General features: G+C 43.2%; 1 protein-coding gene across 2 annotated transcripts; it reads right to left on the bottom strand.

Annotated features, from left to right (window-relative positions):
* Positions 1–14,373: 14,373 nt before the first annotated feature.
* Positions 14,374–17,334, bottom strand: LOC103635733 (CBL-interacting protein kinase 14). Of its 2 annotated transcripts, none has more exons than XM_008658112.4 (2): positions 17,119–17,334; positions 14,374–16,213 (listed from the first exon to the last, which is right to left on the bottom strand). In XM_008658112.4, exon 2 carries the CDS (start codon positions 15,946–15,948, stop codon positions 14,596–14,598), a length of 1,353 nt encoding a protein of 450 aa, XP_008656334.1. In that variant the 5' UTR covers positions 15,949–16,213; positions 17,119–17,334; the 3' UTR covers positions 14,374–14,595. The 2 variants fall into 2 exon arrangements, with proteins under 2 accessions (XP_008656334.1, XP_008656335.1); XM_008658113.4 differs by having other exon boundaries at positions 14,374–16,208; positions 17,119–17,309.
* Between the last annotated feature and the right edge of the window lie 391 nt (positions 17,335–17,725).

Here is a 17,725-nt window from a genome sequence, read left to right as displayed (position 1 = left end):
AGGCGAAGAAGCTCCAAAGTCGTTCCTAAGGGAATGCAGAGCTTATACCGTCTAAGTAAAAGACGAAGAAGCTCCAAAGACGTCCCTAGGGGGATGCAGAGCTTACAGCGAAAAGTCAACGCTGATACTGCCTAAGTAAAAGGCAAAGATGCTCCAAAGTCGTTCCTAAGGGAATGCAGAGCTGACGTGTGTTTGCTCCTAAGAAAATGATGGATGAGTGTGGCTTCGGACATACGCTTCGGACATTCATTTGCACATTACATCATGGCATTTGCATGCATAAGCATTCATTCATAGCATTTGTGTTCCTAAATGGTTGCTTCGGCACAGAGAAAAGTTTCGGATAAATGGTTTGTTATGATTCGTCATGTAAAAGAAAGGTTTCGAAGAAGTGGTTTTTTATGAATCGTTGTGTATAAGAGTAGCAGTCTTTTATGTTTTGTTATGTAAGGAAAAGCTTCGGCAGATAAGAGTAGCAGTCTTTTATGTTTTGTTATGTAAGGAAAAGCTTCGGCAGATAAGAGTAGCAGTTTTTTATGTTTTGTTATGTAAGGAAAAGCTTCGGCAGATAAGAGTAGCAGTTTTTTATGTTTTGTTATGTAAGGAAAGGCTTCGGCAAAAAGAGGAAGCGGCCTTTTATGCTTCGTTGTGTACGAAAAGAAGGGAAGGTGTTTTTTCGCCTTCGGCTCAAAAAACTGATTTCGTCCACATCAAAGCACCTTAATCGAAGGGTAAGAATATATTACAAGGTATGTACAAAGTTCCTTGAAGAACAGTTTAATTCTATTTACAAGAGTTGTTACAAAATTATCCTGAGTTTTTCTAAAGCACACTTCTGCTAGTCTTCATTAAGCTTCAGCTTCGACGACAACTTCGGCGACATATCCTAGGCATCATCTTCACCTTCGTCATCCTACATGAGTCAAGGAATCATAAGAATCAAGCCCAAAGGAAAAGGTAAGCACGAAATGTCATTTCTTACTGGTTCAAGATGACTTCGGGCTTCGTCTCCAGCTTTCTCTCGCCCGCCCTTTGTCCATACCATTTTTATAAATCTATTGGAGATACTTCGGGCGAGGTCGGGCATATCATCCAGGATTGATGAAGATAAGGTGAAGTTGGGCCTGTTGACAACCTTTCCATGTTCGCAGCCGGCCTTCAGAAATGCAGCAGCGGTACCCCGAGAAGCTACCCAGGCACAGAAGTCGCCGTGCCCGGCTATAACTTCGTCAAGCTCTTCGATTTCAGCTTCAATATGATCGAAGGCCTGGGGTAAATTTTCCGCCGAAGGGTTAAATTTCCCACTGCTGGCTCCAACAGAGTAAAATATCTTCTTTAATCGTCCAATACAATTATTGCCAAAGTTCAAGCATTTGTCTTGAAGGCTTGTTAATGCTTTCTTCAATTCTGAGCTGGTCTGGACTTCGGCTTTAAGCTTCGAATTCAGTTCTAGCTTCTCCTGATCAAATTGTTTTGATTGATTGATAAGCTTCGAATTTAACTCTAATATTTTAGCCTCAGTTTCAGCCAGCAAGTCTTCGGTCGATTGGAGCTCGAAGTCTTTCTTTTCAATAATGGCAGATTGCTCTTTTATTTTGCTTTCCAAGTTTTCAATTATAGCTTCGTGCTTTTTGTCCTCCAAGTCTTGTTGCATCTTCAGAGCTTTGCTCAGTAGCATGCTCTGAACAGAAACAACTTATGTTAAGTAATATTTTCATTGTTAACGGCAATAAAAACCAGAGAAAAAGGTTGTTTACCTTGAAGTTAGAATAAAACAAGCTGCCGACGATATGTTGTCGTCGGTAGCGGCTGATGTCTGTCTCTAACTTCGGAAAACCGATACTCTTCGATAGAGTACAGATTACCTTAGCTCCAGTCTGGTCTCGAATACAGCCTAGTTTTTCATCATCTACACCCCCAAATAGAAGGGCTCCTGGCTTGTAGCCGCAAGATTTGGCATAGTCTTTGAGTTCTTCTATTTCGTCCTTCGTCAGTTTCTGCCCAATTAGATTCTGGAAAGAATAGGCTTCGTCGTCCGGAGTTTCTTCGACTATTTCTTTCCCTTTCCCTGGCACTGTGGCCAGGATTTCTTCAGTAACGGTGGCAGCTTCTTCAATGTTTTCCGTCAAAATTTTGTCAATATTTTCAAGAGTAGTTTCTAAATTTACATCTTCGGGTGTGGCAGCTTCGGTAGCCGCGGCTTCCGAAGCTCTACCTTCAGCAGCTGCCGTTTTCTGAATTGACAACCTAGGTGGAGTTTTGTCGATAACCTCAGTTACCGCAATAATTCTTTGCCGTTTGGGTTTGTTTATCTTCGGTTGATCCGGCTCGTCCACCTTTTCAAAAAGCTTCGTCAGTTGGAGCCCTAGTGGACTTAGCTTCGTAGGCATGGGTTCAGTCATTACCTTTAAAATTTCCTCCACGTCGCTGGTAGAAGGCGGTGTGGGGGTCTCCTCTTCTTCGGGTGATTTGCGCTTCGGAGCAGATATTTTTCTTTTCTTGAGAACTTTCTTCTCCTTTGCTGGTATTTCTTCATCCCTGATCAGAGCTTCGGCTACTCTCTTTCTTTTGAGGCCCTCGGCGCCCTTGTTCAATTGTTCGTAGTCTGGGTATTCGAAGCCTAGGGCGTCAAGCACTCGGTTCAGCCTTCGTTTCGGTCGGGCACCGAAGGCTGCTGTCATTAGTTGATCCTCTTTTTTGGAGTAATTCCCCAGGATTTCGTTGCACATCACCTCAACAGTGTCTAACCATTCTTTGCAGGGTTTTTTGAAGAACTTTTTGAACTTGAAGTAATAGGGAAGCCGGACAAGCTCCCCCTTCTTCTTCTCTCCCTCCAGCTTCGGCATCTCCCACTCTTTTAGAGTAGGGAAAACTCTGAATGCCAAGAACTCTTGAACTAGATCCCTGGTGCCAATATGTTCTGAGATAATTTCAAATTCACCCAGAGCAGCCCAGGTGGGACCTTTTAGGTTGCCAATGCGGCATTGTGGCCTTGTCTCTCCGAAGATTAACTCCAGAGGGCTTTGTACCAATTTTTCTTTGTCTTCATCGACTTTTACATAAAACCACTCAGATTTCCAACCTGCTGGCCATTTGCTTCGGTAGCTGATGACAGGACACTTTGTTGTCTTCCGGTAGGCAAAATTATAGCAACCGAAATTATCATGTAGCCCATCTTTTCTGGCCTTTGTTTGGTAATGTAATTCGTGAGCTCGGCAGAAGCTGTCAGCAAATGGTTCCACAGCTTGGCTTCGGAGGGCCCAGATATAAACATTGAGCCTAACGATGGCGTTAGGAGTCAATTGATGAAAGTAGATACCAAACCTCCTTAGTATCTCCGCAACAATATCGTGGAGAGGGAATCTAAGCCCGGCTTTTAAAAAACTCTTGAAAATAACAATCTCATCCTTCCTTGGCTTCGGGGTGGTTTCTTCTTCCCCGAAGCGGAGTAGCTTCTTCTGGTCCTCATTGAAATAACCTGCTTTCACCATCTTCGAAAGGTCAGCTTTTGAAACAGTTGATTTCCCAAAATCCAGGTGACTGGGCTTGCTGGGCATAGCAAGGTGATAGTCATCTTCGGAGTCAGTCCCTTCAATGTTTTCTTTTCCTTCGGCAGTTGTTGGGCCTGCTTCAGCAGCAGGCATTTCTTCTGTAGTCAGTAGACCGGAACGCTGCATTGCTTCGGAGATGGGCACAGTGTCTGAACCTTCGGCTTCGTCTCCCTCACGTACAACTTTGGCAGTAGATCGTATTCTCGCCATTTGATTCTAAAGTTTGGGAAGTCAAAAACTTTTTCCTTTTTTCTTTTCTCCGAAGCTCTTCTTTCTGACGAAGCGGACGTTGAGAAGCACCCTCGTTCGATTCTGAGACTTAAGCTTCGGCTATGGTGAAAAATTTTGGCAGCGAAACAGTGCAAATAGCAATGAATGCTGTGGTAACTTCACACCCACCTGTTTGTTTATATAGTGCTGCAGGTAGGAAGGCGAAGCGGTGGAACTGTTACACCAGGCGCGCAGTAACTCATACCCGCTGTGCAGTGGACCGCAAAGACCAAACAGTAACTCTACAAAGTGGGCTTGGCACGCGCTCGGAAGTCGGATCGTTTCTCCGCAACGAGCTCAGGGAAGGTGTTTTTTGGACCTTCTCCGCAACGAGCTCAGGGAAGGTGTTTTTTGGACCTTCGGCTTCCCGAAGCTGAAGAGGTTTTTTTTCACGGGCCAAGCTCGTTACGAAGAACGATCTAGCACCGCGAAAGGGGCTACTGTTGGGGTCGTGCTTCGGTATGCCGAAGGTCTCACACGAAGAAGCAGCTTCGGCCAAAGTCGTTTCTAAGAGATGGCCGAAGGTCCCTTTTCATGGAGCTTCGGCGTTTTAAACCGACATAGAGGCAGAATGACCTTTTTATACATGTATGTCCGAGTCAATGTTGTAAACTTCCGCAAGGGGCATAATTGTAATTTGTCACAGGCTGCGACCTGTGTCTATAAATAGATGAACAGTACCTCTGTACTGTTCACGCGAACTTGCTTTTGGCCTTCGCATCACATTCGTGCTTTTTGCCTTCCGCAAGATCGAAGGTACATTTGTACTTCAAAGTCATTTATATTCATTAATACAAGTAGAGATAATTCTATGATAATATTTACATGTTTATTTCATGATTTATGTGAATGCTTTATTCTTCGTTGTTATGCTTACGAAGGTATGTTCTTTGTAACCTTCGTCCGAGATGCTATATATCCCGAAGGGATATATCGTTATGAAGGACGAAGGACCTTAATACTTAACATTTTCTGTGTTGCCTTGTTCTTAATTCGAAGCATTTGAGAACAAGTCCCCAACATGCGCAAAGGCTCACGATCTGTCGAAGTGAACGCATCAATTACAAGCTCACCACTGTGGCAACATGCAACTGTTTTGAAACTACGAACAAATATGAGGCTCTCCAACCCGTCTTTACATGGGAAGGAACGTGCAGACATGGAACAATTTAGCAAATGGGTCTTAGATATCGACGATGGTGCTCTGTCGGCCATGACAAGAGGAGATGAGTCCGAACCTACATGGGTTACGATTCCTGAAGATTTGTTGATACACATGGATGGTGATGCAGCTGCGTCCCTCATATCCGAGGTCTACCCAAATTTGTTAGAGAGATATATGGACCCTACATACTTAGCTACACGCGCCATTGTATGTCCTAATAACCTTACAAGTTACAACTGATAAAATAAACGACTACATTGTCTCAATGCTCCCTGGACATGGTGTCCAATGCCTTAGTTGCGACACAATCTCAAAGGCGTCTTAACGCATACCTGATTTTGACAAGATATATCCTATTGAATTCCTAAACTCTATTAATGCGACAAATTTCCCCTGCCACAAACTCGTGCTAAAGAGAGGCGTCACAGTCATGCTGCTATGTAAGTTGAACCAGACCGCAGGACTTTGTAATGGAATAAGGATGCTTGGGCATCGTGTTCTTAGATGCATGGTGTTAGCGCCCTCCTGAGTCGGCGAAGAGGTTTTCATACCAAGGATTGTGCTTAACACTACTGACGTCAAATGGCCCTTCACGCTGCAAAGAAGACAATTTCCAATACGAATATGCTATGCCATGACGATTAATAAGAGCCAAGGTCAGACCCTCTCAACGGTTGGCCTGTATCTTGACAGACCTGTGTTTACGCATGGCCAGCTTTACGTCACTGTTTCAAGGGTTACATCTAGAAGTGGTCTTAGAATTTTGATTGAAAATCCTGATGGTTCCTGTGGATCGCAGACTCGAAACGTTGTTTACCGGGAAGTGTGCGGGTCATAGATGCGGACCCCCATCCGACTTCTTAGTTCATGATCGACTCAGACTTGTACATAAGCTATATGTTAAATAAAAATTTTTATACCGGCAACGTGTTTAGTTTTCATACCTACTCCATTATACAACTATTTCCTCATCAAAATAATTTTTCGTCTCCTATACCATTCGCCTAGCAACCTACTGGCATGCAAACACTATACGTGGCAGGTTTACAAAGGGAAACAACTATGTCTGCATACTCCAATAAATCTTGTCATATAACATCTGTGGTAGATGCCTACTCAATGATGTTACACTAACTTTACCTGGCATGTTTCTCCTATCCTAAATAGTTTTTTTGGTAAACATACTGCCCTTATCAGCATTGGGTGTAACGTTTGTTGTTTTATGTTGGTTGCTTTTTTGGATGAAAATGGCTGACCTCTGCTTCATTACTACAGATGGGGGACATACTCATTCCTAGCCTTATGGTTGGAGACTGCTCTCACAGCTTGTGTGTGCGTGTCTCTAGACTTTGGGAGTTCCTTGATCCTCAGGATGACAATAGGCTCCTGTATACTGATCTTGTTTTGCTTGATGAAGAGGTAGATGCAACCTTAGACTGGTCTAATACTTGCACATGCATAATAACCATCAGCTCATACAACATGATATACAATGTTCTATGCAATTCTTGCGTGTTGTTTAAAATGTTACCTCCTTTTGTCAGGGAAACAACATACATGCCTAGATCTATCCTCCGTTATGCCAACAGTTTAGTGCTCCACTTGATGAGGGAGGGGTATACAACTTGAAGTATTTCTTAGTTAGGAAAGCTAACAAATTCTACAAACCGGTAGAAAACTGCAGCATGATCAGCTTTACAAAGTGGACTACAGTTGAGGTTGTCCTCCAAATCCCCCCTACTTTTTCGATTTGCACGTATAACCTCACTCCCATAGAACAGCTCCAGCCGCGCGTGGACTACAAGGAATATTTCACTGGTAACCTTCTAGGAATAGTGGTTTACATGTTACAAGTAACATAAATACAGTACTAATGCCCTCGCAATCTCTATGGTAGATGTGCTCGGTGTTGTCAATGTGATCTCCCATGTTTCATCACTACGCACAAGGGGACGACAAGCTGAGGTTATGAAGAGAACAATAACTATAAGAAATGCAAGGTATCCTATGCATTCATGTCCTGTTATACATTCCTTTTGGTTGCCACATATGTGTATGTAGTCCAGTTTTATTTGCCATAACATAGCAAGGAACCTGTGAACAGCCTGCAACCTGAACCACATATTACCATCCGTGTGGGGGATACCACTTATTATTCTCCACGCTAGCAAAATTGTCCATACGCTCAAGGAAATAGATAAAAGAAAAATGCACCGAGACACTAAGAACGTCATTAGATCACACGAGGGTCAATTTGCGTTCAAAAACTCAGCAGGACTATGTTCACAACTCATGCAGGGGTTATGCTGCAAACAAGTTGGCCATAGTGGGAAATAAAAAATGCCATCTTCCTTGCAAAGCAAAACTGGTTCTAAACTACCTATGTCTACAACCGGCCATACTTCGTTGCAATGTACCTTAGAAGATACCCTTTTTCCTGCTCAGTCAATCCTCCATGGCTAATATTATCCATTGCCTGGACAAACTTTTTTTAGTACATGGGCCTACCATGCACACTGTGCTCACATAGAAGATTACTAAACAACTTCAGCTGCCATCGACCATTTAAACAAGCAGCTATTTTGAAGCCTAGCATTTAGTGTTCTACGTACTTCGCACGTAATTTGCAATATGAAATAGCACTCTAGATATATAGTTTACGGCCTCTGTTTCTTTGTGATGTCCACACCTAACACGATACGATGAGCAATTTATTTGTAAATTTACTGTTCTTCACTCCAACACGGATACCGGGCCTACTGTTGATGTCGTACTTTGGGGCGAGCGGGCCACAACTTTCCCAGCTAAACAGGTGCACAGGGACAGTGGATCCTCGCCACAGATCATAATATTTGTTGGCACTCTCATGAGGAGTTACGCTAGTAAGTCTACCACAACCATTTGGTTGCACAGCTAATACACATGGGCATATGAAACGTTCCATTGTTTTTTAGATAATGTGTCTTTATCGGGTGGATCATCATGCAAGTGGTACATAAATGCACCGGTCCCAGAAGGAAACGCTCTCAGAGCTAGGTAGCTTACTCATCCTAGGTTTACATACATATAGTTTTCAGTCATCTTTCTCACCAAATCTGAATACTGCCATTCGTAAACTGACATGGATAAACAGTGCTGAACCAAACAACCGCTCTGTCCGTTGGGATTAGGGAAAAGCAGCTGCTGAGAGTACAATAGTCACAGTTTCTGAACACAAGAAACTCAGGGATATTAAGTACCTCCATCCTTTTGAAAATAAGGTCCCACTACTCGACTAAACCTTTCAATCCTAAGATTTATCGCGGGTTCATAGATGTTTACTACAATTACATTGTTTACAGAAGAAGGAATGGTTGTCATAGTAAAGGTGCTCAAGATTGATAGATCATGGTGGTACAACGCATGCAAAAAATGCCTTAGGACAACCAAACCACACGGTGACACATACAAGTGCACCAATAATTCCTGTGACAGCATCAGATCGCCTACCCCAAGGTCAGCTCTTATATGTCTCTCCCCGTTTTTGTTAAGGTCCTGCTATACACCTTCTGTTTTAATCTAAATATGTTGACTCATACGTGTTTCAGGTTAAACACACTGTAAGCATGATAGACACAGACCAACTCTACCCCTTTCAGTTGCATATTGCAATTTGCAAGGAAATAAAAAAAAGAAGTAAAAAATCATCGTACACATTTCCTATTTGTCTTTGATTCTTGAACCCATCAGTTATGACAATGCAAAGATTCATAGATACCCAGCTCATGTCAGGGATGTAAATATGCCCTAGAAATTTGTTTGTGGTATGCACAACATTGAAACAGGGGAAACATCCCAGTGCAAGGGCTTGCTTACCAATCGAGTAAATAGTAGATATGGCTGCTTGAGTTGCAACTACTGCCACAAGAGTTGCTGTGATGGAGGCTGGCCAGTATATGGCCTCTGTAGTTAGAGTATCTCGACTTTAGTGTAGTTTAGTGCGCAACGTATTAACATACTGTAACAGTGGTGAGATAAGCCTATGTCAGTTTGTGCATAGTGTGTTTGTTTTGGATATATGGCTGAAAGAAAACTTGTGAAAACAAACTATGGCAACTAAAGGAGACATTTAGTGTTTGGGCCAAAATCTAGATCTAAATTGAACTAAGTCTTTCACTGTCTACAGATTCCATGATTAGTGATGTCTACCAATCGAACCACTCTGTGTAGGTACAAGATATGCCTCATCGCTGAAGACAACATTGACACCGCCGAGTTTATCTTCTTTGGACGGATGGCGCAACGTCTCATTAAAAAAATGTGGACACCCTCATCTCGACTAATCCACCTGGTTTCATTCCAAGCGAAATTACAAACCTACTGGAAAAGTCTTTCGAGTGGAATGTTAGCTTCACCGAAAGCACAATTATTTATAGCAGTGTTTCCTTCCAAGTGAATGCTATAAATGCATAAATGGATGGTGGCAACACACTTCCAACTACACTGGCCTCACAGCCATCGTCGACCATACTTTCTCAAGGTAAAGCTTATCATATTTGTTTAGTCGAGCTATGTGCATTAGTTTGTGCCAGGTTAGGAATGAAAATTATGGTTCGTTTACTCTGCTTGTTTATTTGATGTTCCATTCAATTCTACTTGTGTATGGCGGGTCACCTAGGGCTAAAACAACACAGACTGCAGAGTCTGCCCAATAGACACAAACTAGCACTCTGCTCACATGAAACTAGGCAACTTTATCAAAAACAGTATAAAAAATTGCCTCAAGCTACACTGATTGAAACTCAGCTGGTCAAATTGGGAATGATTAGTACATGTGAAAAAATCGACTAAACTCATACACTGCAAACATGCTGCACAAAATACACCAGAAAATCATTTGTCCAGAACACCATACGATGCACACATGTTGTGCACAGAACTGGTGTCTATCTCAGAAAATTACTTGAAGCAACCACAACATTACAACTTAGGTAGATATTCAGAATATGTTCCAGCCATATTAAAGTCTCGGCCACATTACACTAGGAGACGCCATACTAGCGTTTAGGCCATGTTATAGTTTAAAGGCATTTTTTCCCATCTACAGAACAAGCATTTTTTCCTTCTGACCGAGTAGGTTTTTTTAAGGGCAGATCTTTTCCCTGCACCCCAATCTGCTACAACAGAAATGATGTGCTCCCCCCATCAACTGCAACTTTTTGTGGCTCTAACCTGCTTTTTTGGCTGCCTGCTAACTCTGCAGCAGGACAAGGATTAGGTGTCACACAAAACAAGGGGGCTGCCTTCATCCGCGAGCCGTCACTAACACCGAAGAGTCACAAAGTTTCATCTAGCGCTAAGGTTCACCATTGTACTCAGTGGAAAAAAATAGTTGTCTATAATATAAAGCCTCATTCTCCTTTTGTATACACTGAGAAACAAGCCCTAGACATGTCTTTTGGTTGCAGTGTATCATACAGACAACCCCACATCAGGGAGACAACCTACTGCTAGGAACATAAATTATCCCTGCTCCGCCTAATGTGCAGACGCCATCAGGAGCCCACAACACCCCTGGTGCCAATACTCTCCGGTTGGTACGAACTCCGTGTCACAGTCATCAATATTGATAGCCTATCCTCAGTATTGGATGTTTATCCTCTTGCTGAGTTAACATGAAAAACATTTTCCGGTGCTGCGTATGCTTACAAGCAGCTTCCATTTCCTCAACTAAATGTCTAAATATGCTTCATCTATGCATCCATTTACCTTAGCTTGCATTGTTTCAGCTGCCTCTAAAACTAGCAAATTCGCAGGTTGACGCTTACAGTGTGCTAGATGGATCTACAAACAAGACTCACAAAAGTGTTACCGGAAAAAGGTTAGCTTCATGCCAAGAAATCTGCCTACACTATTATTCCCATATCATGACATCACTTTTACATGCATGCCATGGGAACAAAATTTACATAGGTCTCGCACATCACCTTCCAAGAAGGCTGCCAAGAAACTTTTTAAAGATGAAGACATAACAGATGACGATGCTGCTGGTTCCACAGACGTTGATGCTGAGTAACGGTATGTCCAATTCTCCCCTACAATTCATGAGCTATATGCTTCCAAGCGTTCCAATTGCATATAGTATAAGGTAGTGGGCAATAGGTACATCAAAATCCAAATGATCAGTAATAACTACTTTTAGCCGACGAAAACACTGTGATGCATAGGAACAACATTCAAAGCATGCCCCCGAGGTCATCAGATATCTCAAACAAGCATTCTAAAACTAACAATAGGTCCGTATGCGGTTCATTGAACTAATAAATAAACAAAAGAGAAAGTGGTGTCACCTTCTACCAATACAGGTCAAAATAGAAATTAGCAAGTTTTCAGAAAAGATGTCAATAGGCTGAAACATCAACAAGTCAACAAATCGATAGTCAAATGATTTCAAATGGATTCCCTTCATAACTTCTTCAGTCGAAATCTAAAGAAAAAAATTTGGACATTATATTTGAGATTTCAATGCTTGCCAAAACTTCTTAATTGAGTGTTACCCTTTTTAGTTGCAGTGCTTTTGGACACGAGCACCACCAGCTATGGAAGCTCGCTTTTGGGAACTGAGGCTCGCTTTTGGGAACTGTCCCAGTTCATCTAGGTTACTCTTAGAACTTGCCTCCCTGCTGTGCAAGGAGTATGGTTTTATGCTTGTAAGATATGAGCAGTGGTATGCTGTGTGCTTGGCTGCAAGATATGTCTTTTGGTGCTTCTAGGGTACTGACTGGTTATAGCTATGGTATGCGTGCAATCTTGCGAGGACCATACTCGTGATATGTATAGTATGCCATATAGTCTAGGCCTGAACAAACCAGACACATTGCTTCCCTTGGTACTTCTACTATTTCGCTTTGTCGTTCTGTGCTACTATCAGGTATCTATTTGCCGTTCCACTCCCTTTAACATGTAACCGTTATGTGGTCGCCAATCAGACACGTCTGTTTCAGGTTTTTCCTTAATTTCCATGGTGGGTGCATAAGGTAACAAATATCACTTCCCTATATATATAGATGTATTGCACATTATTGTTCATGGAAAATGTATTTGAGTATTAATTATTAACGATTGGTGATTCTTGGTATATTTTCATATGACATAGTGTTTCGTATCTACCTCCAAACTACCCAACCTAACGCAGATGCTAAATATGTAGCTATTGATAAATATATGAAAACTCCCTCAAATCTCCAATATGTAGCTATTTCTCATTTTATTGGCCATGCTTACTAAATAATACACTTCACTATTTATCATCCTTCAGGTTCTCATTACTTGTATTATTTGTCAAGTGTTCCTAGAAAGCTCTCAGAGGTCAGAGTTGTTCTTTGATTTGACAAGTGAAATTATGGATCCTTTCTTTACCATCTATTACTTAATAAAAAAGATTTTGTCATAATTCCAATTTGATATGCCTCATCATAGCCATGGTTAGTGTGGGGCGCACGAAGTGCGCCTCCTGATCTAGTTCTTTGAATATAGAGATAGCAATAGAAGACATTGGATGATGTGGTGGATTCATATAAGGGCTTGTTTGGAAGCAAAGGGATTTGAGGGGCTACAATCCTCTTCTATTCAAAATTGAATAGCAAGGTAATTGTAGCTCCTCCAATACCCTCCATTCCCCTTTTCCCCAACAAACCCTAAGTGGGTCGATCGACCCACCCAGTAGGTCTGTTACCTCTTAGAAGCCACCATTATTCTACTAGCATCGCCACAAGCAACACCCACTCTTAGATCAAAAGTGTGTTTTCTTTCAAGGGCTCGCAACTAAAACATGCAGGGAGACAATGTCGGAGTGGGCTAGGAATACATTGACGTCGGGGAGGACCAAGGAGAAGGCGAGGATCTGGATGACGGGAAGGTGACGTTGATGCCAAGCTCTACCAGGTGGGTGCCTTTGTCAATAGCCTCGACACCAAGATCTATCGTGTCAAGTCACCCACTATGTCGGCACTCGGGCTTGTAATCTTGACGCGAAGACTCATGGCCATGGCGCCAAGACATGTGACTTTGACGCTATGGGTCAGGACACCAAACACACAGTCAAAAGGAAATTTAAATCACATAGATATAAATATGAATATTTTTTGAAAAAAAATAAAAAATAAAAACAGAGAGAAGCAAAACTAAACAAGGACAAAAAACCCTCTAGAATTTGTTCGGATTCTATTTGGACAAAAGGAATAAATGACAAAACCAGCTGTTGGAATCTATATCACGTGCATAGAGCTTTTGGATCTAGCGTATGAATTTATTTACAAAACCAGCTGGGTAGAAACATGAGTCGAGTTTAGATATTGGTTCAATGGTGTTGGTGTGCAATATGGCGGCAGATGTTACATGGGGGTCACTATATTGAAGTAAATTTGCAACATTATTCATGTGTTGTGTAAAACTGGACGTGGGTGTACTTTGGCCATGAGATTCGGGTCCATGTTTGCAGGTTTTGTTGTTGGACTAAATCCTTGCTTAAATGTGAGACTTGAAATATAGAATAAAAGCAAAGTGGAGTACATGGAAATTTGTGATTGCTGGATTGTGTTGCAGGTACCGTTGTTTGGAAGAAGCGTCTTGATTCTCCATTTTGTTACCATCATGCTTGCAAGTTCTGTTTTTTGTGGTTTCATCATTATTATATGTCTGTATTTGTTGATGATATGGGACTTGTTGCTTGGTACGCTGGCCTATAACATCCAGTGATGTGTACAGATATGTTGGATGAATTTCTCATATATTCAACACATAGGAGTATAGAATTACAGCAAGATCATCAGAGTGTTGAGAATGAGGTAGAGAAGCTTTGGTCCACAGACACAGCACTGTGGCTGCAAGCAGAACTACAGTGTGAGTCTCGAGCGAACCGGCTAGCTGACAAAGGTACATAGAACCTGGAGAGAATGAAGTACCATCTGTTTCTCTTCTCCTGCTCGCACCGGTGATGATCAGCAGGAGCCAGCAGCTGAGTGGGAGGAGAGGAGGCAAAGCAACCAACTGGAGGTAGGAAGAGCCGATGATTAGCGGTGCAATCTGCAGCAACCCCTCGATTTCTGCCTGGTGCTAAATGGTTTGAGTGAAAATTGAAAGAAGAAGAAAACACTGCATTCAAAGACATTAGCAGTGAAAAAACAGAGAGATACCATGAAAGCATCTCAAGCTAGGTTATGTACCCTTCATCTGGTCTAACTTCTGAATTTTTTGTTGCAGTAAGATGCTCCCTACTCAGCCATGGTTTCAGTTTCAGTCAGCCTCTCCTCTTTGCACTAAAGATTTGTATGCATCACGCAGGGCTGCATAATGTTTGCAAGAGGATAACGTGGTTGCATCTGGTACACATCAAACTACTAATGGATCTCCTGGAAAGCTCGACCCTTTTTAAGGATCGACAACATTTTTTCATTATAAAATTGTAACAATCATTAGGTTGTAACACAATAACTCAGCTCCTTAACAATTATTGCTGAACAAAACACAACCTAATGGTTCATATCACCACCAATACAAAAAAGGAATGTAGCTGCTAAAAAAATAAGGAATGAAATGTACTAGAATAGAATCTACAGGAGACATCCGAAGCTACTTCTGCTTCTGTTGCAGATCATCTCCATGCCATGCCGAGACAACGTCCTTTAACCCTGGTCGGATGCCCTCTTCCAACAGTTTCTCGTACTCAAGTAGATTGCCACTGGTTTGTTTAATCTGAACGAGATGGCAGGATGGTGTGATCTCAAAGATCTGCGTGTCAAACTTAAGGACACCATTGCCCCCCTCCTTCCTCCCTTGAATGCTGATAGTGTTGTTGTCCTTCTTCCTTATCCTGAGATTCAGTGCTTTTGCGACGTCTTCAAGCTTTGCGATGATGGACAATGCAGGCTTATCTGAAGTGAACCTTGTCTCCTTCCTGCACTCCTTGATAAACAGACCAGACAGGTCCAATCCTGCTGATAACGCGATGATTTCAAAGGCATTGAGGTTTGTGGCAACCAAGGACTTCATATCTTCGTGAGCAATCTCCTTGCGCCTAGAAGGAAGCACTGGGGCAGCATTTGTGGTGGTGGCATTCTCGCTAAGAACTTTCTCGTTCACTGCACTGATCTCCCTAGGACCTTTTCGGAACCAGGTAGACTCTTTTATCTCCTGAATTGAAGGTCTCATGCTGGGGTTGGGGTTCAGGATCTTGTATAGCAACCTCTTGAGTTTGTGTGAAAACCAACTGGGGCACCTAAAATCTCTATCATGTATCTTCCGATAAATCTCCATCAAGTTTGGGCCCTGGAAAGGGAGGTAGCCAGCAGCGAGAACAAAGAGGACAACACCACAAGACCAGATGTCTGATTTTGCACCATCGTAGCCTGTCTTCTTGATCACCTCTGGAGCTATATACACCGGGGTCCCACAGACAGTATGGAGCAACCCATCTGTCCTCCTCGACTCTGAAAACGCGCTCAGTCCAAAGTCAGACACCTTGAGGTCCCCATTCTCATCCAGCAGCAGGTTCTCAGGCTTCAAGTCCCGATGGTACACGCCTCGGCTATGGCAGTGATCTAGTGCATCGATGAGCTGTTGGAAGTATTTGTGTGTGTCAGCCTCCGTGAGCCTGTCGCTCCTCTTAATCTTTTCAAAGAGCTCACCCCCTTTCGCATACTCCATGATGATGTAGATCTTATTTCGCGTCGCCATGACCTCATGGAGACGAACGATGTTTTTGTGTGTCACCAGCCGCATCGTCGTGATCTCACATTTTACCTGCTCTGAGAGCCCGGCCTTGAGCACCCTGTCCTTATCCATGATCTTGATAGCAACATCCTGGTTGGACTCAAGGTCCCTTCCATAGTGTACCTTCCCGAACGCGCCTTTCCCCAGCAGCTTCCCCAGCTCATACCGCTCCGTCAAAGTCTTCCCTCTGGTCTTCATATCTTTTATATCCATGAAAACTGTGTGATCACGCACAAGGCTAGCTTTCTGTTGTCAATCAGGTGGACTGCGCCTTATAGGTTGCTGGCGTCGGAGTCTGAAGGGCGTGGAGTAGATGCGGACAAGGTGACCGCCGCTCAAGTCAAGAGACGAGCAGGCCTGCAGATCTTGCGCAAGAGCCACTAGGCCCTTGGTGGTGTTGCAGCAGAAGTATCTTCTATGCAAGCACATCTTTCAGCATAGTTTTGTTGTCTTTCTTGTTATGGACTTGTGATCTGCACTGCACAAAGGAAAAGAAACAACATTAGACTCTGCAGCTGCATGACCACATGAAAAGGCTAACAATTTTTCTGTTGGCTACTGTAAGGACAGGACGCCAACAAAACCAGCCAGGTAAAGGCTTCACCAAAGAAAACTAAAAATGCTGACTGTGTGGTATGTATAACAACAATCCGGTACATAGTGGCAGGTAATGCAATAAGAATCGACAGCATCATTTATCAACAGCCCAAAGAACGACAACATCAACAGTGAATATATACAGAAGGCAGAAAGAAGGTAAAAGGCAGGATGTAGCAGGTCGAGAGGAATCTGATGGATGCACTTTCTTTCTGTGCAAAGCCATCATCAGCGGCTATTTTGGAATCCCCAGAATTACACGTCTGACATAATAAGGATCCAAGACGCAGCATGGCAATGGCAGGATGTTAAGAAATTAGAAATCCAAGACGAAGAAGAACGAGCCATAACCGAAGCGAAGCTTCGCATTTTAGAAACCTGACTAACGCCGCCAGGAATCATACACGAGGCTGCAGGAGTTTATACCGGGCTCTCCCCTCCGACTGAAAGCACTATCTGGCAACAAGAAGAAGCAATCGAAGGCACCGCAGAGGGTGCATTGCAGACCAAGGAAAAGCCGACATCGCCGTCGTCGCCTCTTTTTTTCTTCTACTAATCCTGACTGAACCTATGAACCACAACTAACAGCAGGAAGGCGCTAGTAGGTAGGTTGTTGATACGATCGCCGCCGAACAAGGTGGGTAGGTTGTTGGTACGATCGGCGACGTACGATGTCCTTACACAAAAGCGTGGGATCCGTAAAGAGATGTGGTAACGCGTGGTGGCGGCCGGCGTGCAAGCAGATTGATCAGGAAGACAGAGGATGGATTGGTTGGTTGCTGTTACCTTGCGACGGGGCGACGAGAACGCCGAAGCTTCGTTCCGTGGGGAGGGTCGGGCGCTGCACTTGTTCGGTGGGGCGTGGTCCGATCGCCTGAGTTTCGCTAAGCTTGGCTTGGCGTAGTTGAGAGGTGGGTGTGGGTGGCCGGCCGGCCGTGGGATACTGGGATGCGGCGACAACGAGGAGAGATTGGTTCACCTCAGGGTCAGGGCTAGGGCCTTTTATATGCCTTTGACGATAATGGCCGCATCGCTCATCTAGGTCCGCTTCGAATATTCGCCCCCGTGACAGCTAGCGTAGGAGCAGGATTAACAGCGCAAGTGCGCAACTACCTTATCCTCTCCGTACGTCGCTAAGCTGCTGATAACAGGCACTTGCCTCTCACCTATATGACTACATGTCCACGTGTGGACGATCTATCTTGCCATGGCCGTTCGGTGATCTTATCTGTAACCACACCCAAATTACACGTATCCGCTACATGGGTCTTAGTTAATTCTTACTATTTTCGTTTAAAACTATACATCGTCATGCATTTTTTTAAAAGAAAATCTTAGTGGTTATCTGGATTTTTTAAAAGAAATCTCAACTAAGGTGTGTCTGTGTTCCATA

Source organism: Zea mays, chromosome 8 (assembly GCF_902167145.1).
Source record: "Zea mays cultivar B73 chromosome 8, Zm-B73-REFERENCE-NAM-5.0, whole genome shotgun sequence".
NCBI classification, from domain to species: domain Eukaryota; kingdom Viridiplantae; phylum Streptophyta; class Magnoliopsida; order Poales; family Poaceae; genus Zea; species Zea mays.
Note: the sequence above shows the minus strand (reverse complement) of the source record. Positions and strands in the feature narration are given on the sequence as shown.